Source organism: Chlamydotis macqueenii, chromosome 3 (assembly GCF_036417535.1).
Source record: "Chlamydotis macqueenii isolate bChlMac1 chromosome 3, bChlMac1.mat, whole genome shotgun sequence".
Lineage (NCBI taxonomy): Eukaryota > Metazoa > Chordata > Aves > Otidiformes > Otididae > Chlamydotis > Chlamydotis macqueenii.
The window spans coordinates 102,780,154-102,806,194 of record NC_141558.1 but is presented as its reverse complement, the minus strand read 5'-3'; the positions used below and the strand labels follow the sequence as shown (position 1 = coordinate 102,806,194).

Genomic DNA, 26,041 nt, shown 5'->3' with positions numbered 1-26,041 from the left:
AGAATGCCGTTGAAGTGGTCACTAATTTGTTTTAATAAATTCTTACAAATTCAGAAATTGGAGAGACTTATTATTTATATACATGTGACCTGGAATGAAAAGGTAGTTGATTCTTGTGAGATGTTGTGAAACGTTTGCTGGAAAATGTATAACTTCTACCGCCATGGTGGTACATGGCAGCTCAAGCTTCATTGCAGAGCCAAGCCCAGCATTCTCTGTGTGCTCCTGCCTGTCTGTGTTGCCTGTATTTGTTCCTAGCTACTCAGAATGGGATCTGCACAGCATCAATAATTGGTTAAGCAACTAAAATATACTACTCCATACAAAAAAAAGCTGTAGTTTTGTGTGTAGGCCCTTTCTAAGATCTTTCTCCACGTTAGAAATTAAATAACCTGCTTTGCATTCAAGCTAGTATGGATCTCAGAAGATCTGGAGTACAGTGATTCAAACTTGTCTTTAAAAACTCCTGTAAAATTCACTTCTAAAGATTAATTTCGCCTGTAAAGATAACTTCATTTTAATCAGAAGCTTCTTACTCATATCTAGCGATTGATTTAGTTGTTATCTGATAGAGTGAAGACATGCTGTGCAGACTATCAGAGTGAGTTTCTTGGATGAATCCAGTTAATTCTTTTTATTGCCATCATTCTCTTCCAACTGACAATCTTGTATACCTTACCAAGACATAAGAGTGGATAAACTTTAAGATTATTTGGAGAAGAGTGACCAGAAATTATTTTCTGATGTAGATTTAATGATGTTTTTAATAACAAAAATTAAAAAAAAAAAACAAACACAAAGAACCAAACCAACAAACTTTAATGATGTTATAATGCTTTTATTCTGGTTAAATATTTTTGACTGATATTTTTAAGCATCCAGATTAGTTGACTGTAGTGAATACTGAATAGTGGCATTTCATGCATAGAATAGTAAATTAATTGAAAGGCATAAAAATAATGGTCTGCCATAAGTTTAAGCAAACTTATATACCTACATGTATAAAAGATGAAACAGTAAATTTTCATAGCCTACATCACTTTGATATTACTGTTTGATTGTCCTTTGAGTACCTACACAGAAGAATGAATATATAGAAGTTAATTACAAAGCTAAAATAAATATGTAAAATCTCCTATAGTCTCTTAATGATTTGTTTTCTTAATGAATGCATAGTGAGTATTTTTATTCTGAGACCATAGTTGAGGTAAGGTTCAACTTTAAAAAAAAACCAAACAATTGTCTGAAAAAGTGTGTAGTTTTCACATGCTGACTGTGTAGAGTCTACATTTCTGCTTCTGTACTAGTAAGTGGAGGATATGCAAAAATCTTACTAAAGAATAGCTAATTCTCTTCTGTATGTTGTATTACTAAGGCACATTTTTCCATGATGTAATCACAATTGATAAATTGCATAACTGTTGGGGTGATCTGCTTTCTGGCTCATTGGTTTTTCATTGCAAGCTACAGTAATGCACTTGTGTATATTTTTATATATTGTTTTCTTCTAGCACCCTTGGAAGGTGTTAAATCTTTATAGAAATTTTAGATTTACATGTGAGATTTGAGCTACTTAACTTTTCTGCAACTTGAGAGAAGTTGTGTAGAAAGCACTCAGAAGATTAAATTACAGTAGTTGTCCATAACTTGCCCTTCAGTTAAAAATGTGTTCCCTCTACAGTTAAATGCTTGTACGCTCATTTAAGTCTTCTGCATTACAGTTTTAAGACATTTCCAATTAATGGAGAAATATCTTTTATCAGAGTTTAAAAAAAATAAGAAGAAAAGATGTCAGGAAAATTATTGAGCTCTTAGGAAGCAGAAGAATGGAGGATATGCTATTGTTTGTGAGTGAATAATTAATAGTCTTTAGCATTTCTTATGCTTCTAATTTTCTTGAATTTCCCTAAAGAGCTGAGACTAAACTTTCTGTCTGATATCAATTTAAACAGTTTTTGGAATTAGTACCTACAAATGTTGGACTGAATAAATGTTTTTCTATTATAATCATGGCTTTATTATTATTAAGTACGCTGTTAATTCTGATTAATGTGAAATTCTCTGTTGGAACTCTTCTGTGTCTCTTCAGTAAAAATGTAAGAACTCAGTAATTATCGCATCTAAAGTAGCGTGTCCTTTGAGTATACTGAAGCTCAAAGGCCAGCAGTGATAAACAGCTTGTGCGTACTTTCTGTCCATTTAAGTTAAAACTGTTTAATTAGTTCAACAGAAGTAGGAACACAGGGATTCATTTTACTATGGGGAACTTAATGACAAAACATTTAAATCCTTTTTCAATTTGGTAATATCAGAGTTTAATAGCATCCCTAATATGGATTAGGAAAATGATAACATCCTCTTTATTTATTGTTCTGATTCTTTTACTAAACTCTTCATTCCCTAGTGGTAAACAGGGAGGGAGGCTAAAAGAGGCCTTGTTTACCCTTGCAAGAGGATGGAAAGAGAGAATATAATTGGTCTCTGTAAATAAATTTGGACGACAGAGTACTAGCAGGGCTGAAGGAAGATTTGGCAAAAGGTCAACTACTGATACAAGTACAAATGTATATGAAAGAACTAAGAGTTTGCTAATTTGCAGTCTGAACGAGATAATTGGAAAAACCTTCTTGTAGAAGTAGTGGGAGCAAAAAAGTTAATTCTGAGTGTGAACTTTATGTATTTATGAGAGGCTTTAAACACCGTTTACAAATGGTAAGGGAATGGATTCATAGAGAAATATCTCCTTTGTTTAGATGCTTATAAAACAGAGACATGCCTTAATATTTGTATGAAGCATTCTTACCCTTTCTGTCTAATGTTTTATTGGATATCCTTCCGTTACTGACCATCTGATTCATGTTTTGAAAGATAAGTTTCTTTTGAGCCCCGCTTCATGCTCGATAGCTTCCTTTTTTTTTTGTAGCACCTTGCTGAGAGATGACACATGTTGTCATAATTTTATTCAGAAGTAAGCCTGTTGCATCTACATAGTGTGTTTGTCCTCAAAGGCAAAAGGATGGAAGACTGTAATACTTTGGAAGTAAAAACCCTGTCCTTCAGTCTCTGATGGTAATCTTGCAGTCTCAGCATCCATTCAGCAGTACCAATGAACTCGGTCTATATCTCATCCTTGTGAGAGTTATTTCTTCAACATTTAACTCTTCAAGCGTTGAGTGCAGTTAAGCTAGGCAGGTGATTACATAGTCCTTTAGCTGTTAATATTCTTCCCATTTCATTCTTACTTGCAAATTTTACTCTTTAACTGTTTGCAGATACTCAGTTTTGTGTGTATATGTGGAAAGAAAAAAAAAAAGGAAGGCAGAGTGGAGGTAAAACAGGTAAAGACTAAGTGAACAGCACTTGTTTTGACTGGGGACAATGCTTCCTGTAATATTTTTTGAAGTAAATTTGGAAATCTTGGAGAAGAAATGAACTGCATCTGGTACACAAGCTGAACGTATTTGTTAGGATACGAGTTTTTTATGGTGATGCTTGTATTAGTAACTACTTCAAATTAACATAATAGTATTAAATTAGAATTAAATGTACATAACTCTGTTGTGTCACTTTATGCTTCCTTTTGCTGAACTGTTTTCACTCAGAGCTTCTACTTTGTGTAGTAGCTCTTGCAAGACTAAGTACTGTGTGCTTAGAAGAGTTGTGTGCAGATACAAATAATAAGTCAATTATGGGGCAGAGAGATCCGTGGAATATTGATTTTATTTTTCATGTTTTTTTTTTTTTTTGTTCAATCTGTTCTTTCAAATGTTCACCGTGGGAAAGAAGGGTTTTATACAGAGAGGAGGAAGTGCTTCAGCATAACATTTTTGCTTGCTGTGTGAATAGGTCAGGTACACTTGGGTACACCTGCTGGACTTTTTGGTTCTTTTTTTAATGAATGAACATCCTGTGTACTTTAACTAGGATTAGGGACTGCAGTAAACATGGAAATACATCAGTAAGGGCTAAAACCATACTTAAGAGAGCAAGGTAGATTTGGATTTACAAGTTACCGTTCAGGCATCAGAATCCCTAGCAGATGTGCTCATTTGTTCAAAGTCAAGAACAGATACTCCTTTTTCTTCAAAGAGCTGAAGTTGACTCCTGAAGGATGGGGTTTGTAGTTGAGAAGCATAATGTTTTAAGGAGGTAGGAAATAGAGAGAAAACACCTTTCTTGAGAATGAAGATGTTTTTAAACTTTTTTTTTTTTGTTTGGTTAGTTGACAAAGGAGACTGTCGTAGTTCAGCCCTGATCAGGACCAGACTACGCAGTCCGTCTCTCGCTCCCCCCACCCTCCGAGAGAATAGGAGGAGATGATATAAGAAAAAACAGCTCAAGGTTTGAGATAAGGACGGGGAGAAATCCTTAAAGTTACCGTCACGGGCAAAACAGACTCGACTTGGGGAAAACTATTCATTTATTTCTAAAATTAGCAGGAGAATGAGACAGGGAACAAGATAACCTCCCCCCACCCCTCCCTCTTCCCGGGCTTAACATTATCTCTACTACCTTCCCCTCCCGAGCGGCACGGGGGGGGGAAAGGGAATGGGGGTCGCGGTCAGTTCATCACGCGTTGTTTTACGCTGCTGTATCATCGTCAGGGGAAGAACTCCTCGCATTCCTCCTCTGCTCCAGCGTGGGGTCCCTCCCACGGGCCACAGTCCTTCGTGGAACTGCTCAAGCGTGGGTCATCTCTTCCACGGGGTGCAGTCCCTCTAGAACAGCTGTCCCAGCAGGCCCTCCACGGGCCACAGCCTCCTTCAGGCCTCCACCTGCTCTGGTGTGGGGTTCTCCATGGGCTGCAGGTGGATCTCTGCCCCTCCGTGGACCTCCATGGGCTGCAGGGGGACAGCCTGCTCCACCATGGTCTTCACCACGAGTTGCAGAGGAATCTTGGCCAGGAGCCGCATTACTCCTCCCCCTCCTTCTTCACTGACCTTGGCGTCTGCAGCCGTTCCTCACAACAGGCTGGCAGACGCCTCTCAGGATCCTTTTTACATCTTATTCACTTCTCATCTCCTCTCCACTTCTTGCAGCCGAGCCGGGCCGAGTTGGGCCCAGTCGGCTGCCCGGCGGGAGGCCAGAGGGTGAGGCCTGCAAGGCCCATGAGGCTCGCGCCTCCCCCTCTCTGCCCCCCACTCGGCTGCTTCACATCTTCTCCTCCTCTTTTTCCTGTTTTCCCCTACTTAAATACGTTATCGCAGAGGCGTTATCACGGGACATTCTGCTACCAATTGGCTCGGCCTTGGCCAGCAGCGGGTCCGCCGTAGGCCCGGCCGAGTCCACTGAACAAAGGGGAGCGACTTCTAGCAGTTTCCTACAGAAGCTGCCACCTTAGGCCCCCCCTCACTAACAAAACTGAGCTGCTATACTATCCCCAGAAGTATAATCTGGCCATTGTAATACCGTGCTATCTTCCTCCCTGCCTGCCCTACCTCTAGTAGCACTGTAGTTTAGCTGTTACTGTTTGTACTCTCAGATTTTTATGGAGTTGCCCTTATAAAAATAACTCACTACTTCATTGACAGAGAACACCATGAGTTCTCTAACTTCATATAGGTAGGTCAGTGAAATGCAAGTCTTCACTAATTATACTTACTCTGTGTTTTGGTGGGATAAGAAGGCACCAAACCACATCCTGAATTGCTATTAAAAATAGTTCAAGTACCAGTCAAAATATCAGCCTTCTGTTTCTCCTAAACATACACTCAGGTAAAAATCAGCTTATGTGTCCTCAATACGAAGAGGTCTATTGTTTTATTACTAGAATATGCCTGCCCACAAGCCTTGGGGGTGCATATTAATTTTAAAGTTGCCTTTTAAGCAGGAACACGGACTGATTTTTTTTAAAAGAGATTCTGCTGTTTCTGAAGTTCTTAACTCATTAATACATTTTAAAGTGTGTATCACTTGTCAAGGAAAAGTCTTTGGTGTCATGTTGCATTTATAGGATTTGTTTCTGATTAGAATTTGATCCATAATTCCAAAGAACAGGATTGTTCTCTGTATTTGCATCTCATCGGTGTCGGTCACTTGGTCTTTCTCCATGATTCCTGTTGAGAGGAAGATTGTACACAGTCAGCAGCTTGTGTAGTAAACTTTCTGTTTAGATCTTTCTTTTCTTCTTCTGTGTTTTGTTTCATAGCTTAGGAACTGTTGTTTGCCTGCCTTAGTTTTGAATGTTGGATTTAGAATAAAACACAAATGCTACCTCAATAGATATCTCTGTGTTGGAGATACTGAGATTGTGGAGCTAATAGTATTCATCCATTGTTGTATGGGTCTACTTAGTTTATTCAGTTAGTCTCTACTATTTTTTTAAAGCCAGTAAGAACAGTAGCTGGACACATTTGTTTCCTTTCAGTTACTTTGGGATAATATTAATTCGCAGTTGTAAGCTTTTATATGATTTTTTAGTCTTTCTTAAGAGTGATGTAAAATAGTTGAATTCTCTGAAGGCACTGATTCATTTTGGAATTTGCTACACTTCTTTGAAACTGTGTGCGTTGTTTTTCTTCCATATACACTCAGTGTTTTAAGAAAAAATAATGTTGGTTGATGAGCAGCCAGTTCCTTTTTACACCTTACTTGCGTTTGTTTTAGTTGTATCTTATTATCTAGCATAGTACCCTCTGTCTTCTGGGAAGGCTCATGCACCTGTCCTAATGGTGCACATTTATCTATCCAGCACTTAATTCTAAACTGCTTGGATTGATTAATGCTTTTTCAGAAGCTTATGTTTCTTAGGACTACCAACATAAACTTGATCAATATCTTTCAGCTATGTGGTTTATAAATAAACAGAACATATATAAAAATTCAAGTTCATTCTAGTTACAAACGTTACGATCTGTAGTGTCAAAGGACACTGAGGGCTTTGCTCTGTTGTCAGTGATGCAGAGACTGGTTGCTCTGGGAAGATTGTCAACTGAATTATGATTTAAAGTTGTCTTAAATATGCAGCAGTTTCTCAGATTGTTTTTTTTTTTTTTTTCCCGTCAAATACAGGTGATCTAAAAATGTGAATACTGCATGAAACGGATATCTCTGTATTGCTGTTTCAAATTTATTATTGTGATTAGTGGAAATGACCGGTTGTTACCTTGTTACTGTATCTTAAGTAGAGATTATAATAAATATACTATTCAGATTAACATATTAAACTTCTGGGTCCTACTGTTTAACGTAATTGTTTGAATTTTATAGTTTGAACTCATTTGCATCTATTTGATTCCTTTTTTTTTTTTTTTTTAGTGATTGTCACTTGCATTAAAAGTAAAGCAAAGTTGCTGTCACACAACACATACTGAAATAGTATTTCTTGGGCTTTGGTCTCTTTTTTTTTTTTTTTAAGTTATTCTGGCCAAAATAATATTTTGCACTTTTTTCTTTTTTTCTTCTACAAGTGCAAATGTTGTCCTTCAGACCTGGAAACTTGTGAACTGGGGCTTGTGAGTCTTTCTGAAGGCTTTCAGTTTCTTCAGGGAGTCAGAGGATGGGCAAGCTGAACGAGAGAGATCTGGAACTATGGGCTTTGTAGCATAAATAGGACTGGTAGATTAACTTAGGATATAGAGATATATGTTACTACAGACAGGTAGATTGGCAGGTGAACTTGAAGTGCATCTCCAAGCTTTATGGTAACTTGCTTACGCTTTTTTTCCTGTGGTAAATATGAGGTAGTTCCTCTTTTGTTGCAATGACTGTGGTGGTCATCACAGAACCGTTGAATGCGGTAACGTCTGTTTGTCTCCTGACTTTAAAAGGCCTTGGGTAGAAGGCAAAAGCTAGTTAGACATGAAGAATAAATGTAGTACTTGTTGATATGCTGCTGTTTTAGTAGTGTTGTAAATGTTTAGGATAATAGAAACAATAAGATTTGATATGGAAAGGCGCTATTCTTATGTAATACTAGACTGTAATACTGCTGCTCTGTACTGCTTGATGCTGGCTGAAGCACATAGCTCTATAGTGCCTGTGTCCTGAAACTTGTACCCTTAAATGCTCCCAGCCAGTTAGGCTTTTTAAGGTGTTTCAGGTGCTTTTCAGTTTTGCCTCATTTGTGCTTTTAATATTACCTTCTTACAGAAAGAGCAAAGAATTAAGAATTGGTAATATAACAACTTTTGGGAGAAGTCATTTAAAGGAAACAAGGTAGATTAGACCTTAAAGCACTAAAGGAAATATTCAGAAGGCTAGAATTCGAGATACCATCTGCATTTCTGGCCTGTTCTCCTGCAGTTCTAGACTTGAATTTTGCAAATTTACTGATTCTGACAGCTGTACATGTGTATTGAACACTTCTGTAACAGTTTTTTTTCAGAAGATGAATGGAATTGTTCAATTTTTCACTTCAAATATGGTCAATATTGAGAAACTTATTTATGATTTTTTTATGAAGAAGTAATTGGACAATAGTAAGTGGACATTGAAAGCTATTAGTCTTTTTTTTCTTTTACATTTACCTGAAGCGTGTCACTTCAAGTCTGTAGTAGAATGACAAACTAACAATTATACAACCCAGGTTTTTTTTTTTTTTTGTTCTAAACTTTTGGAAGAGGGATTGCTTTTGTTTTGTTGAAACAAAAATTATTTTCTGTGGTGTTTTTCAGTATTTTCATGGCATGGAATTCTAGACTTAGTTTGGTAAATGAAATCTTAGTTCATCTAATGCAGTGCAGACTATATGCTTGGAAATTGACTGTGACGTACAAAGCTCCTATGGCTAAGGATTATGATTCTCTGTTTAAATTGTAAGTTTTTGTAGTTCTGATTGTCAAAGTACTTGGAGCCTTTTCAATATATTTAAGGACAGGATCATATATTTCAGGAGTTGATTTGTCTCAAACTAGGTAAGAGTTCTGATTTCCCCCCTCACACCATGAATTGGTATAAATCAGAGTTTATTTCTACTATAGAGCTTTAATTCTGTAAATCAGATTGCAGTTGTGTTAGCAATACTTGAGTCTATGTGAAAGTAAAGAAGCGAAAATTATGTAATATTGGTTGTGATTATAAATTGAAATTTAGTCAGCTAAATTAGGTAACTCAAATCAGTCACATAAATGGAAAGCATGTTTATGTTTAGGAAGGTTAAATACCTTAATTGGTCACTTCAGAAATTTAATAAAATACATTATTTCCCCCCAAATATCTGGTTGAATATGGAAACTCATCACAGCTGTCATTGGTAATACCTGCCTTTACCGCAAAACAATACTATGCATCTTTATAATGGCTTTAGTTGCTTTGTTGCTTGGTGTAGTGCTTTACCCTTTTTTTTTTTTTCTTTCTTTCCTTTCCCTCTCAACTTTGCTTGTCAAAGAGTGCTATTGTGGAGGAAAAAACATTTATTACTATTTATGTAATACAGCTTTAAGGTCTTCTGATTTGGGAGTGTGCAATTTTTATATTTCCTCCCACCTTTCAAGGTGACTAATAAATTTCTTTTTGGAATTTAGATTTACAAAACACTGAATAATTCAGCATAAAATGTATTGCCTGAAAGGGATGCAGAACTTTGTCTAAAGTTCCAGTAACTAATAAGATGAAATGAAGTGGTTACTGAGCACCTCTCCTTAAACTTAAGTGTAACCTCAAAGCCTGTTTCTGCTCAGTCAGCTCTTCCTTTCTGGGGGAAGGAAAAGTGTCTGCATTTCTCTGATAATTTTAGAAAAGGGAATGGTGTCCCATAAGTGTAACAATTGTCATTTCTACTAAGTATTTGTAACAACAGTATCACCATCTGCAATGGTGCTCCAATTTAAAACTATCTTTCTCACTTCTAATTATGAGAATTGGAAGTACTCTGCAGCAGAATTGCCAACTTCAGTGCCTTGGGTAATGTCACATGTAGTCACATCTAATTAAAAGGTATTATTATGGAAATTAGTTGTTGGACTGTATATCCTGAGGATCCTTTGTTATTGGAATATGACTTTAATGATGTAAACTGTGAGGCTTAGAGGGCACTGCTGGAACCTACAATTAGATTTTGGAGACCGATTTACACACAGCGCAACTTGTTAATTCTCTAGATAAATGTGTCACGATTCCCAAGTAGAGCATGGAATTGAACAATTTTTACTCATCTCCTGGTGTTATTGAAACTGATGTCTTGTCACTGTTCTAAAAACCTCATGTTAGTGAACAGAGTGAAACAGATTATTCACTATCTCACTTAAGCATGCCTACTATTAGATTGTTCACGGGATCCGATTTCCTGAAAGAGGAATCCTAACAATCTTTCAATTACTGTTTTAAAGGTTTTTATGACCACTTAAAGGAGGGAACTACCAAACTGTACTGTGGGCCTTAAATCATTGCAAATGGGCCTCTAATGATAACAGAGATTCCTATTTTAATACCATGAAATTGTTAATTTGTCTATCTTTACAGCTTTCCCGCTTATGTTGATAATTCTAAGCAATTTAAAATCCAATTATTTCCAAAATATGACAGTAATTAGATTAGTGTTTTTACATGAACAGAACATGTAGCATAAAATTCATTTTGAGGGATATTATTTTATAGTTACTTGAAATGGAATTGAAGCTACTCTACTGAGATATTCTTTAAACTTGTGGCATGAGGAAAAGGGTTAATGTTTGAAACAATCTTAAATGGAAAGCAAATGTGACTAATGCACAGTTTATATTAGTATGTATCAAAAGCACTGAGAAAGCAGAAGTGAAGTAAATACTGCAAATTAATATAGTACAAATGGGAGGATTTCTGTAAGACAGAATAATGCTAATTAAACATGCTAAAAGAACAAATTGCTGTTTCACTAAGGATCTAAAGCAAATACTTATATATAACAACTACACAATTTACAAGCGGTGAAAATGAGATCAGAAACTAGAGGGTAAGAACAAATCAAAGCCCCAAATGTTTTTCACCTTGAGTGTGTTTGACAAGGCATGGCTATTGTCTCTGATAACTGATAAGGTCTCTGCTTTGTTGTGTTCTTGTACCTCCTGGCTGCTGATCCAGCCTGCAGTTTTGTCAGCTCAGTGAGGAATGTCAGTAGACTGGAGCAAAAGGGACATGAAACGGTTGACACTGAGAGATGGCAATAAATGAGATGAGAGCTAAATATATAGGTTTGTGACATTCTAGCAGCTGGCTTAAGTCCTGCTGTTTGTTGCTTGGGTAGACTAGCCTTAAAAAGGAAGAGAATGCATTGTAGCACGAGGAAGAAAAAAACAGCTGGTGGCTTATCAGTCAGCCCTAATGACAGAGAAGGTTAAAGAGTTTGGAAGGACAAACTTTGAGAGAGTACTTTTAGTCCTTTATATAGTACTTTAGTACTATATAATTAGTAACATAAAAGATTTAATTTTATAGAAATAGTTTTATAAAACTAGTCTAAAACTTTGCAGTTTTCCATGACTCGTTCAGTGCAAAAAGAAATGATTACTTCATTTGCTGTCCAAATAAAGTTATTCTTAAAATTAACTTATTTACTTTTGATTCAAGCAGTTTGTTTAGGTGATTTTACAGTAATGTTCTTTTGATGTTTTCTTACTTCTTAATGGGACTCTTCGGAAACATTTTGATTGTTTAAGTATCTTGCAGTTTAATAATTTAGAAAAAATGTTTATTTTTGTAATAGGTGAAAGCATGAATGCTTTTGAGTAGTATTCTTGAATGGTATAAACTTTATATAATCCTTCCCTTTTAGTAGAGATGTAGATAAGTATCATGTGATTTAAATGTGATTTTTATATTTGGTGCCTTTTCAAAGTGAAAGTTAATGTTTTGAAAAATCAGTGTTTAATTGCTTAAAAGCCTCGTATTTGATATGTAACTTATAACCGCATCTAGTTCTTTTACATGCAGTAAAAGCTGTTAGAGTGTGAACTTGAAATGAGTCTAACACCTTAGCTGAAAGATCAATCCTGCTTGAAATTGTTTGCTGCAACTTGGTGATTGAGATTTCTGCTGTTTCTTCTGAAGAACTTGTTTAGTTCTTGAACCCAAACTTGATTGTTTCTCCTGGCTTACAGTTGTCAATTGACCCAAATAGAAGTGAAGAGCAAAACCTCATTTATGGCTCATCAGCAGGTAAACTAGTAATGAACAAGCCTTTCTGTTCTCTTTCATATCTGTAGTAAGTATCTGTGCTGGTGGGCACCCTAGAGGCAGTCCTCAGCGGATGGTAAGGAATGGGCCCAGCCTTTCCCTGAAAGAAGCTGTGGGCTAAAGAGAGTGAGACTGTGCTCCAGCCTAAAAGCTGGAGCTAGAGAGGACAGCTTTTACAGAGAGGACATAGCAATTTTTTTTTGTTTGTTTTGTTTTGTTATTCAATGTGGGCTGTCTCCTTGTGCAGCAGCATAATCTGACACTGTATGAAGAGATCAGGAAATTCCAGATCTCTTCCTGTTAGGAGGAGCTGATATGTTCCCTTCCTTAAAGATTGCTGGAGCGTTTGTAGAAAGGACGTGTAGCCCAGCAGCCTAGTGTCAGCTTTTAGAAGACTACAACAATGACAGAAGAGTCTCATTTGTCTTATGTTAAGAGCTAATTTTTTTCCCATTATAGGAGCAGCTTCTCCTTGTTACGATAGTGCTATCAGAGTTGTTTCCTATCAATTTGAGAGGATCTTGCATTATTTTATTGTCTTTGTGTGTCTTTATCCTTTCTACGGGAGTGCTAAAAAAGGTATGCGAAAGTTCAGATGAACTGTACGTAGCATGATGATGCACTGGATAATGGTTTTCAAGCCTTGAGTAAAAGAGATTAGAGAGATCTGAGCTGCTTTGCTCAGGGAATTTGATGTATTATGTTTAGTCAGGTTTACTTTTTTTAATATATATATATACCTCTGTATAGAGAGATTTATGGCTGTGGAGCTATAAGTCATTTGAAAATAATCTCTTGCATTTAGTACATGATACCATTTATTGAAGTACTGGTTACCTTTTGAATGAGTGCAGCAGCCCTTTGTGGATCTCCCTTTTGAATTCAGTAACATTTTAGATCAGTGCAAATAATAATTATATGATATGTTATACAAAAATATCAAAATAGATATCAGCAAATTTATAGCTAACTTAATAAACTTACCTTTATTCCTTCTACTTATCTAATGCAAGTGCTGATTGTTTATAGTATTGTTTTTTTTTTTCCAAGGGATTATTTAATTTTGTACAGTAAAACTCAGAAGAACACAGCTTTTATAGTCCTAAGTGGTCAGTAAATTGTTATTCTTAAATTAATTCTCTCAGACTTTGTAGTTCATTTGTCTGACTTCGCTGCTTCTATTTAAAGCAACTTAAGCAGTGCAACTTCTACAGTGTTTTTAAAGTTTCTCTACTGTAAGTTCTTAATGGTGGCAGTATGTCATTCATTTTCACAATGTAGATCTCCCTTTTGGTTTGTTTGGATTGCTTTCTAGCTTCTATCTGAAAGTTGTATTATCTAATGACAAAATTATATGATGGAGGTGTAATTTTGCTACAGAAAATTAAAAAAAAAAACAACCTTATATGATCCTAGAACAGTAAGACTCCTTAATAATCACTTAATTTTAAACTAAATGGTAAATGATGTAAATGTTTGTCTTGGGTTAATTTTTAGAAAACTGAATTGAGTTTCAGTTAGGTATAGTAATTTTTCAAATACAGTAGGTTAAGATATTTAGTTTCTTAGTATGCTGTTAGATAGAATGACCTTCAAATTAGTCAAAGAATTTGTGAAGAAATCATGTTCTTCAGCAGTTTATCTGGTAAAACCAGTGCCCTTGAGATTAAAGATACTATCTTTGTGTTAACATACTTAACATACAACTATTTTTTTCATCTTTTTGGCCTTTGATAACACATTTGCACGTGTTTTAAAAAAATTAAGAGGAGTCTTCTGCCCAAAAGAGCTGAAAGTATTTTCTTTTTTAAGACTGTTATATTTTGTTGTTGAATGTGTGGATGAAGATTATGTTGGTACACTAGATAACAAGAGAAATATATTTTGAAGACTTTTGATTTTTGGAAGTACAGGAATTACAACATCCTGAATTCTTATGGCTGCATTTTGATAACAAGTTCTGACAGATACCTAGTTCAAACAAAGGAACAAAGGAAGCTGTATGTTGGCTTCTCTCACTAGTTGTAATGCATTCAGTGAACTAGGTTTAGCTACTAATGAGGTTCTTCTGTAAAAAGCTTTATACTTCAGTGTGTTACTTTCTTTAAAAAAATGTCTGTGCTCTGAGACTTCTTTTTTCTTTATTAAAGAAAACGCTTTTACCATTATTAAAATTAACTGGAAAGCTAGCCTGATTTTTTTTTTTTTATTTTATTCCTTTTTTATAGATCTGATCCATTGTATTTACATGGGGTTTGTAAAGCTGTTTGTCAGTTAACCAAGCTCTCAGAGCCTTCAGCACAGAGGTTATTAGAGGTGAATAATGTGGATTTAAAGGATTTAGTAATTCATTCTAAATCCCAGCTATACTTTTAAAATGCATTTTTATTTTTTGCTTTTTTTTTTTTAAAGGAGCATTTTAAGCATTAGAATGCAGTCTGCCGAGTAAAAACTCTATTTTATTGACATCACACGGATTATCTGCTTTGTCTAGTTAACAGCTGCAGTGATCAGAAAAAGTTTCTGAGCTTTTTGAATGATAACCAGTGGCTGATAGTCTGCTCAGTCAGAAACAGATGTAAGTGTTTACATTTGGTAACTGGCAAGTCAACTCTAACAATAAAGCTAACTTTACAGATTTGTGGTGTCTTTAAATGGAATAAGTTGATAAGTTTATTGTAAGATGGTTATCTTCTTTAATGTTGCTGTGCTGTCTTGGGGCTTTAACTGTACAGTACTGCTTCATAAAAACAATTTAGTTTTTATTGTAGCAAGCAATATATTTATTGAAATTTATCACCCAATTTAAAACCTCAGTTTTCTATCTGAAAGTACACAGTGGGCTGTTTGTTTTGATATATTGCAGAACACAATTTGAAGCAGTTTTAAATTTGTTAAATAATGTTATGTTGCTGGAATACAGATACTAGCAAAGAGAGCTTTCTAGTTGGGTAGGGTTTAGGGTTACTCTTTGGAAAATGTAATGCTTATGATTCTTATAACTAACAGAATTACTTTTTTAAGTGGAAAAAAAATCCAAATACAAAAAAAAAAATCCTGATTTTTAGTATTAAAGCTTCCTAAAAGTTCTTATTTATTGTACCACTTGTTTTAATGTTACCCAGAGAACTTCAGGAGTAAGAAACAGTAATAAACAAGCAGTTCTTAAGGTAGATCAAACTGTTTATTATGGTCGTCCGCCTTGAAGTTGTGAAAGCAGGTATTACTGATGTCCAAGAGGGAAGGCCGCAATTCTTAATCTCACAGGGAGAATGAGGTGTTACAGTTCATCGTGGATTCTTTACTGTCTTATTATTAAAGCTGTATGGGAAAATACATATAAATTTGTATCAGCATTTCTTATTAAAAGTCTGTGTGCAATCTCTATATAGGCAAGGTCTGTTTACTAACTGGCCAACAAATGCCAAATATTGTGCTCAGTTTTGGTCAGGTTGGAGCATGTGTGTGATTTAAGAGATTTTAATTCTGAACATAATGTTAACTATTCACTGTCTGAACTGTACTGTTGCCATTTTACGAGCTTTCTAGATGAGGTGAGTTAGAGGTTAAACAGCATGGAGGAGGACTGACTCATGCATGCCATGCAACATAAATACCCCAGTGCTTAGAGCTGAGATTTCAGATGTTCTCCCCTGCCCCAAATAGTGCTCACTGGTGAACTTGAAAAACTTTCTGGAGATCCCATGGAATCTATACTGTTGCAATTAACTTAAGACATTGTGCTTAAAAAAAATTTAAAAGTAGTCTGATTTAAAGGAACTTAAAATGTTATCAAAATTATTTACAGTAACTGCATTATGTAATACCTACGTTAAATGTAGATCTGGGGGAAAGTAATAGATGTAGGTATTTCTATGGAGAGAACTCATTTACTCTTTGTTACTAGCAGAGTTTTTCATTTTAACTTCTGTGACTTGTAATACGCAAAATCTATGCACTAATGTCTTATTTTCCTATTCCTCTGTATGCTGATATTTTTATGTAATATATCACAGACATCAAACCACTGAATGTTAACTTTGTTCTCCTGCTGCAAAAATGCTGTATATTTTAGTCATATATTACAGTTATGTTTGTGTCCTTTATTTTTGCATTAATAAATATTTTACTTACAGAAGTTTTTGAACTAGACTAAGCTTGTCTTACTCCCACAATACTTACCGATTTTTCTGTGTAACAAGATGAGTTACTTTCTGACTTTGGTGCTGAAAAGTGATAATGGTAACTGAATTAGAATCTAAAACCACCTCCCCCCGTGCCATAATCTGTGTTTTAAAAGTATACAATGAACTAAATAAAGATTGAATGAGTCTTAGTGAATTACATGTGCACTGAAAATGACGCTTGGCCATTTACTAAACTAAGAAAAAGAAATTTTTTTTCATTATCTCTTTTTTTCACCAGTGATAAAGATTTTTCTGTTTTATTTCTGACAACTCAAATTTTAGAGAATTTTAACTACTTCAAAAATTTTTAGCTTTAATGACCCTTTTTATTAAATGTTGGGGATTCAATTTCTCACACTTGAAGTAATCTCAAAGGTATTTAAAATGATATGCTGGAGATTCTGGTTTTATTTATCCAGCAGAGAAGTACTTGCTTGCAAATATGACAGATCCTAACTTTCTGAGGTTTGGTGTTCTGTATTTTGTTCTCCAGTATCTTCATGGTTTTATTTTTGTGTTTAAATGATTAAGAGATGATTTAATGATAACTTACGTGTAAGTTTCTTATAGCATAGCATTTCTAATTTACTTCTTATGTTCATTGCTTAAATGCTTCAATAGTTCTCATTTAGGTTTGATTATAGTAATAGAATGGCATATGTCAACAAATATAAGTGGATATATTTGACATAAGCAGATTATGTGTGTTGTGCTGGTATTCATTACATATGCACTTTGGCATTTACTTGGTTATTTCACTTGGAAAACATGCTGTGTTAAGGGATGGAGGCAATGTTTCTTATGCATTGTTCTCTGCACCCTCTCTTTTATTACCAGTAGGTGTTTTTGGAAGAGACTTCAGGAAACAACTTTACTGTTGTCACTAGCAGTCTTAACAACTACCTAAAGTTAGTTTGTATGTAAAAATTAACTTCTATATGCGGTTACTATTGTCTATGTTCACTGTATGGGCAATGATAATACCATCTGCTTTGTCAGCCTCCTCTCCCTGTAAAATCTCATCAGATAGTCTGTTTTTCTTAACTATTCAAAACACTTGTCAAATTCCACTGGAGCATATTTAATCCTCAAAATACATGCTAATGCAGTTAATGAAAAATTAATGAGGGAAGGGCTAAGCTGCTCTCACTGATGTAGGAGTCTGAAGTTTTTTGTGTCATGGATAAAAAAAAAGAAATCTGATACATAAAGGTAGTCTCAAAATGGAGAGTATGTTTTCATGTATGGCATAACCATACTGAAGCTGATTTCTACAGGCAGTTAGGAATTAAATGACATCATCAAGAGTGGACACTTACGGTTACAGGTACTCAGTTGTAATTACGGTGGGTTTTTGTTTTTTGTTTTTTTTTTAAGAAAGTTACAGGATTTCTGTGATTTTTCTAAATTGGAGATCAGGAAGTGAGACCAGATGCTAGATTACTAGGAGCATAGACATATTGAAAAGCTTTTGTTGAGGATCATTGGTAAAGAAAGGACTCTTTTTTGTGTGTTTAGAATTTTTGCTGAATTTAAATATTTGCTACTGTATATTAAAGTATTCTTAAAGTCAACATGAAGTGTAGAGCATCTTTTGCTCTTGTTATAATGAGGGAACTACTGAGGTTTTCCTGAGAGTCTCCTTAAAATAGTCTTTAGGTTGTGTATAAAACATTTGTATATTTGTACATTGTGTCTGAGGAATGTATAAGCTTTCTAAGACTTTTCTTGATTTCCTTTAGTTGAAATAGACATGAAGGATAGCTTGTTTTGACTTTTTTCCACTGATAAGTAACTAACTCTGCAAATTCAATGTAAAGTAAATCATTGGAACATTTGCTAATAAGATGGTAAAATCAATAGGTTTTTAATTGAGCAAAATAACTAAGTGCATATGCTTGTGTTTTTTCTTGCTAGATTTGGATATTTTAATCAAATCAGATTTTTCCAAATTCTTCTCCAGTAATGAGGGAAAGCAGTTTTTAATCAGATAAATTAGATCTTGCCATATCTTACTTTCAGATTTCAAAGAAAAACACAAAATACAAAAGGCACAACAGTAGTATGAAATTTAGTACTACTGGGCTCCCTGAAGTTCCTTGGATTTTAACTTGCATTGAATGTTTCTTAAACACTGCATTTCAAATACACTGTAAAAAAAACAGACACACTTGCAACCTCTTACCAATCAGCAGCTTCGAGTCTTTAGCATGGTTCATTCTTATTTTCCTTTACTACCTTTGTTCTGGATGTAGGGGCTGGTGAGAGATAGCACTGTAAAAGCACCTAGTCTGCTTGGGAAATACTTGTTCTAGGGAACATGTCATAGGGAATAGAAGCTGCTTTTATCAGGGAATTTCTGATGCAGTGGACTTGTTAGGTAGGATATCAGATGGAAATTCTGTCAGCTCTTGGGAGTGTCAGTTGCTGCAGAGTAATCATTAATATCCCAGAGTATGGGCAAATATTAGGATTTCGAGCAACTTTTTTTCTAACACCTTTGTTTCTGCTTAAATACCTTCAGTAACAAAGATCCTCGTGTACAGTCTCTCAACATATGCTGTCTGTCTCTTTTCTTAAGAGTGTCTATTTTGGGCATCTTCTCAAAGAAAGACAACAAATGTCTTAGTACAGGATCTTGCTGGTGTGTATTTTGTACATGCTGGAAATGTCAAGCTTGTAAGCTTAGCAAACTAAAAGAATGAGAGTGATAATGCAGAGAAACAGGCAGAGAGGGAGAGCAATGTGGTGTAACTGGTTGGAACTTCAGAAAAAAAAACCCCAAACCTTCAGCACCTGAGCTCCATTAGATATTGTAATTCTTGGCTTTTTATGAATGTTGTTAGTGTTGTGTACTTCCAGGTTCCCTCCATTGTTCCTAAAGTGTAAAGGATTCTGGGTGGTGCATAGGATACTTTTATGTTTATGTATGTCACAAACACCTTCTTCTGGAGGTTGTTTCTTGAGTTCTAGGTTTTACTTTGTACAGGAAGATTTGAGAACACTAAGATAAAACTTAGTTCATCTCTTCTAAAAAAACTAAGAGAATGCGAGTGAAAATGTTAGACATATGAAAATGTTGAGCATACAGATACAGTAATTACTGGGGAAGGAAAGTGAAGTATTTGATTGTTTTTTCTATATTGTTGATATATAGGCAGTTAATCTTAGCATGGGTGACTTCTGATTAGTTTTTAACATATTCTCTAATTCCAACGTGTGTGAAGTTGGATACATTCCAAGTAGTGCAGTCTTAAGTTGGTCAAACTGATTTGTGAACCACTGCTGTTTATTTTCTAGCAGTTCACTGAGAGTAAGGTGAATCATAGAGAATTGGACAAGTGCAGAGAGAGAAAAACTGTAAGAAATTATGCAGAAATATTCCTAGCTTTGGCTCTGTACAAATGTTAGAACAAGCAGTATTCCTGAACACAGGTGTGTTATTCGTAGGGAAACACAAGGCGATGAAGTGTACGATTGGGTGAGAGTATGGGACAAAGAACATGAGAAATCTTGAGTTAAATGTGATAAAAATGGTCTTTTGAATTTGGCAGATACATCTGGTTCTGATAATTCTGCTTGATATCTACCTGATGTGGCAGGTAAGAGAAGCAGTAGCTGCTGCTGATACAGATGAATTCTGGTAAAATTTTTTGAGCTAGAAGTTTACACTGTTCCTGAGCGGTGGTCTGCTGGTCACTACTCTCTCTCTACCTAGTTCCTTCACAAGAGTCAGAATTGTTTTTTCATATGGAGTTCTCAGATAGGACTTTGAGATGATAGCCTAAGGAACTGAATACTGACAGTGATCCATCAGTACAAAAGCTTGGGAATAATTTATTAAAGCAATAATTGGTTTAAACAGTGATAATTGATTACTGATGACTCAGTTAAGACTACACCTCAGGTGAGGTCCTGCAGAGTTCTCCTTCAGCTTGGATCTCTTAACACATTCAAGAATAACTTGGTTGGTGGGATAGAAAGTATGCTTAGAAAACAAGTTATATCAAATGCTTTTAAAGACGGAGTTGAAATTCAAAACTTTATTGAAATTAGTGTGCCTGAAGTCAATGATGTGGAATTGATTACACAAATGTAGAGCAATATGTTGTAGGGGGTATAGAAGTTGCATGTGAATACAAAACTGGGCAAAACTGACAAGGCAGAGATAATGGAAAAGAGTATCTGGGGTCAATGAATGTTGAACCAAACATAGAACTGAATTTTGTAGAGTGGGAAAGAAGCTGGGATGTGTTAATCGGAATGCAGTTGGTAAGATATAATTGTTCTCAGTAGCTTAACCTTGTTAACGTCTCTGTTGAAGTATTGCCTTGTCGAGGCATCCTGCTTTAAGAAATGAACAAATTGGAGGGCCCAAGAGAGGTAACAAGAACAGTCAGTTTTTAGAAAGAATACCTTTCCAAAAAAGCTCAAGGTGGTAATGCATACAGTTTGGAAAGAAAAGAGAGGAGATTGAGCTACCTTGGAACAATTTCTGAAGGCTCTTTATAAGGAGAATATTTGGGGAGTAGCTAGAAAAGAAACTGGCTTAGCATTTAACAGAATGTGTTGCAGCTTAAGTCGGCAATTTCTCAACTAGAAGCCACAATTCTAAGTAGTGTTCAGATAATGTGAATACAGTTGCGAGCTTGAGTGTAATATGAATTCTTGTGCTTTTTTTCTGAGTATCATAAGTTGTTCTATTTAAATTCTTTATCCAAATTATCTTATCTTAGAATTTGATTATTCTTTTAATCATGATCCAGATGAAAATATCAGAGGCTGCTGTTTTTCTTGGGAGATAGAAAATGTAATGATAGTCCGCTTGTGTGTTGATTAGAAAAGTGATTTAAAGTCAGGTTTGCAATATTGTTTTAGCTTTACTAGTGGAATGGGATAGATACCTAAAGATCTAGTGTGCAGGAAGTGTGATTGTGGAGAAAGGCAAATAAGATGCTGTTTATGTAAGGTAGTGGTATGATTTTGGTATTAAGCATGAAATGTGTAAAAAAAAAAAAATGCAGGATTTGGATAATATTTCAAGATTGGAGTTTATTACCTCTAACTGGTTTCATTGTGAAGCACGATTACTTTTGTTGAAGAATTTTAATTTACTTGTGTTCATGATTTCTACCTCCTCCTAAATAATTTCTGGTCTTTGCAGTTTTATAAGGATTTTAAGTATGTTAAATTGTAGTACTCAAAACCAATTCTAATTAGCTGAGAAAATGCAAGCCAAAAACTTCTTCGTAATTCCAGTGAATAGCTTTGTTTACCAGGATCTAAAATAGACTTCTGTCCTTATTCCTGTTCTCTTAATATCTTTTTCGAATTTAATCTTCAGTATGAAATTTCTAGGTTTATGTATCCTTTGAGCCTAGTGATTCATCTTTGCACTGTTGTTGTCAGAGTACTGCTGTATGTTAATGCTACCTTCACCCAGTGCTTTTTTTTTAATTTTTGTCTTAATTTCCAGAATGTGTGATTGAAAATAATGAAAGGCAAAAAACCCCTGGAAAATAACTAGGAAATAATGCTATGTATGGCTAAATGGCAGTATTACTGTGTTAAGTGTGGGCAGGGGGTTGTCTGCTGATACTGAAGTTAGCCAACTCCACATGAAATACTTGCTCTACTTGTATGCACAACTCAGTAAAGGATGCAACTTAAAAAAAAATTACTTATGCTTTTGTCATGTGCCTGCATACCCATATATATACACACATATTTTATATAGGTGTGTGTATATAAAATTCACACGTATGTCTGTGTGTGGCAAAACCAAGGTTTTCCAGAAGTGATGATAGGAGTTGTTGTTAATGAGACCAAGGACACTGTCTGTCTTCCCAGGCCTCACTAATGTGCAGGCACAAGAAGCTGGGAGAGAGACAGCTAGCATAATTGACCCAAACTGGCCAAAGAGAGTATTCTGTGCTCGGTGTAGGGGTGGGCTGGAGTGTGTGTGTGGGGGGGTGCTGTCGCCACTGGCGTCACTCTCTCAATCTTGCTGGCTCCCTCTCGCTCCTTTTGCTTGCTGCTTGGTTTTGTTTCCTTGATCACTGCTTGGGACGGGCTGTATCAGTGTTTTCATGATGTGATGCACATTGGCCTACTAATGGGCATGTCTGGTCATGTCAGTGGTCAAGGAGGGTGGCTGGCAGTTTCTATAAGAGCTCATACAACGTAATGAGGAGGACCTTAGACTACCCCTGCTCTAGACTATCGAATGTTAAACTTCAAATCTGATTTTCACCTGAAACTTCTATCTCCCAAAGTAGAGATCACGTAGGTATGTATGAAAGTAGTACTTTTATACATTTTCAAGGCCAGGTTGGACGCTGCTCTGAGCAACCTGATCTAGTTGGAGATGTCCCTGCTCCATGCAGGGGGGTTGGAATAGATGACCCTTGAGAAGGGTCCCTTCCAATTCAAACCGTTCTATGATTCTAAGATACTTATGTCATTCTTTAACCTCAGGTGTCTATAGTATGGTTTTCTAAACCAATAAACACTTGATGATATTTTAGAGACAGAAACACATCTTGTTAAATTTTAAATTAATTTTATTTACTTACTTTTATAGAAATAATTTTTTTTTTTCTCCTCCCAGTTTAACTTTGTTGGAAGAATCCTTGGGCCCAGAGGACTAACAGCTAAACAGCTTGAGGCAGAAACAGGATGCAAGATAATGGTCCGAGGGAAGGGCTCAATGAGGGACAAAAAGAAGGTAAGCTGTTGAAAAGTAGTGTGGTTTCAGATGCGTAGATTTTTTTCCTAATGGAGGGTAAGCTCATGTCTCTCTTATTATTTGTTGTGTTCTTACTATGTGTGTTTTCATTATCTAGTGTTTTTTACAGACTTAACACAGCCTGCCCTAAAGAAGTTAAATGTGCATCCTCTGTAATGGTGCAATTGAGAGTCTAACTAGCAATTATAAAGTATTCTTCGCTAATAACTAACTTCTAATTGTGTTATGTTTCACAAGGTAAAGGTAAAAATTGAAGTTAAATATATTTTTCTGAGGGGCTGTTAACCTTAAAGGTGTTCTTAATAACTTTCTTGTGTTGAAATACCAAAGCAGTGATTTGTGTAAGTAGCGTGGATTGGAAGCGATGCTTAATGTGTTTCTGGCGGTGAATTCTGTCCAAGAAAACCAAGAGCACTGTGTTTCTGGATTTCTTTTGTGTTCAGGTCGAGCTGTGATGTAATTAGGGCTGAGCTGTGATATAATTAGGGCTGTTCATTGCTCTGTCCTGTAATACACATGTTCTGCCCGTATAAATAGGGAAACGACACTTTTCAAGATAGAGCCATCTTGAATGTCAAGTTGCTCTGGTGGTAACTCCTTGAAGTAATTTATTTTTGCAAGTTTATTTTCTAGCTATTTCCCTCCACCTCTGGTTACTACTGCTGAAGTTGCGCCAGTGTCTCCACTGCAGTTTTGAAATGTGCACTTAACAGTACTCTTTTCCTCTTTGTTCCCATAAGTATTTTTGCTTTTGGTTCTTTCTTTAGAAAACTCCCTCTTTACCTGATCTGATCAGCCACGTAATACATTCTCTGGTAGCACGTAGACATTAGCTTTCTGTTTTAATTGTTAACCATTTAAAAATCTCAGACTTCCCAGAGCTTGTGACTGTGTCACTTCCAAATTTAATTTGATGCCTCTTGTTTTCATAATCTACTGTCTTACTGTCACCACCCTTTCTCTTACTCTACCTGTAGCTCATTTGGATATTTAGATTGATGGCTTTTGAGTAAAAATCCATTCTAACCTAGAGTTTTTGGTTGTCTAGGTTCTCTAGAAGTAAGAGGGTGATATTATCCTAAAAGCTTGATTTATAAACGTTTATTTTTTTAACATCGTCATAGTTGGTGTCATGAATCCCTTCTACCTCTTGACTGGGGAGACATTTAACATATAAATGAGTCCTACTGTTTTCGAGTTTTAAATTGTAAACAGGTAAATGGAACTTCTAGAGTTGATAGTTTTGTACGGGATTTTGAAATGCAGATTTCCTATAACTAGGAGACATTAAAATTTCTGAGTATTAAAATTCCAGCGTGCTTCACCCAACACACCAGATTGTGTGGGTGTAGATGCTATATTTTGAAGCAAAGTGTATGGTTGCCAGTATGTGAACAATCTTAATTACATAGCTTTGTGACTGTTAATAGTAGTCAATTTTTTACATGTTCTATCATATTGGTTGTGGGGTAGTTTTTTTTTTGGGGGGGGGGTTGTTTTGTTTTTCCAAATATATCCTGAGGAAGGAGATTTAGTGAAAATATTGCCTCCTTTTAAGTGTTTGCAAACTTCACCTAGTTTTTATAAGAGAAAATGATTTGATCTAATCTTGAAAGCTACCGCTTTTGGACTGGTAGATTAATTAGATGTTAAGACTTCTGATTACATGTGTAACGAAGTAAGTCTTCACTATGTGGAATATACTGAAATTTAGTTTGCAATGAATTATTTCTGTCAATTTCAAAGAGAAGTACTGATACCTTAAAAAAGTGAGTACTTAAAAGTTCATTCAGGTTTTTTTTTCTGTTTAAACATCGTTTTAAAAAGACGTTTTTATCAACAGTACAATTCTTACCTTCATTTATGGGCAGAATGTAAGTTTATTGATGCTCCCTCTTTGTTTACTGGAATAGTAATTCTAGATTGGAGCAATTAATCGTGAATTAGGTTATGTAACTTTTTTCTGAATAAAAAATGTTATTTCTGATTCATTTATGTTCATATATAGTATAAGCTAAACCATTTAGGCATCTGTTCTTCAGAAAACTGGTCCAGAAATAACACCTCATTGTTAGTAGTGAACGTATGTGTGTATAAGATAGTCATTTACAATGATGTCTCTGATACGTCCGTAAAAGTTTTGCAGGTTGACTTTGTTGTGTGGAAAAGCACACTTAGTTGTGTCAGCAATAGCTGTACTTACAAACAGCTACAGTAGTGTAAAAAGAAAGGAAGAAACATGTTATGTTCAGTGTGCATGACCTCCCACCACTGTGCTTCAGAACCTGTCCTCTCCTGTGGGAGCTACCTCTCTAGATAGCTTGGGCAGATTTATTCTCTGAAGAAGTGGTATTTTTGGACTGATTGCGCCCACTTTTTTTTTTTGGTAGCTGTTCAAAGGAGAACAGGCAGCGTGAGTTACTGGAGTTTTGGCTTAGAGAAAAAATGCCTAGAGGAGCTGAGACCTTCTGAGTATGTCACCATGTCACCTGTTTTGTGTCGTCCTGTTCCCCCCCCCCCTTTTTTTTTTTTTTTTTTTTTTTTTTTTTTAAGTTTAGTAAGAAAAGGAAAGGTATCTTCAACAAAGACAAATTCTGTATGGCAGATCAGCTAGAACTTCATACACGTTAAAAGCCACAAACTAATCCAGTCAGTGCTTTAATGCCCATTACCTCTTCTGAATAGTCTGTGGTCTGATGTTTTTGGAGCACAGAATAACTTGACTATGGATGTTCTCATGACATAATACTGCAGTTGGTGTTGAATATTAAGTAGTTCAATATATTTGAATGATCTAATAGTATAATATATTTGAATGCCAAGTAGTATAGTATTGGTTGTAAACCAGTGTTGACTGTCAAATAAAACCTGTTTTCATGCCATCCATTTGGAATCTTTCTGTAGCTCTTTTGCTCTCCCGAGGTGATTGACATTAGTCAGTAGTTTATATTTTTCAGACTGGACTTTTTGTTGATATACTATTGTTACTGCAGTAGGAAGAATTTGATAATCATTG

The 26,041-nt window shown here is 35.6% G+C and overlaps 1 protein-coding gene across 7 annotated transcripts in view; it reads left to right on the top strand.

The window, feature by feature from the left end:
- The window catches only part of QKI (QKI, KH domain containing RNA binding), a 165,498-nt gene that overhangs the window by 37,060 nt on the left and 102,397 nt on the right, over window positions 1-26,041 (top strand). For all 7 annotated transcript variants that reach the window (XM_086743745.1, XM_086743747.1, XM_086743744.1 and 4 more), the window contains exon 3: window positions 22,888-23,004. In XM_086743745.1, coding sequence (XP_086599871.1) covers window positions 22,888-23,004 — 117 coding nt within the window. The remainder of the gene's footprint in view (window positions 1-22,887; window positions 23,005-26,041) is intronic.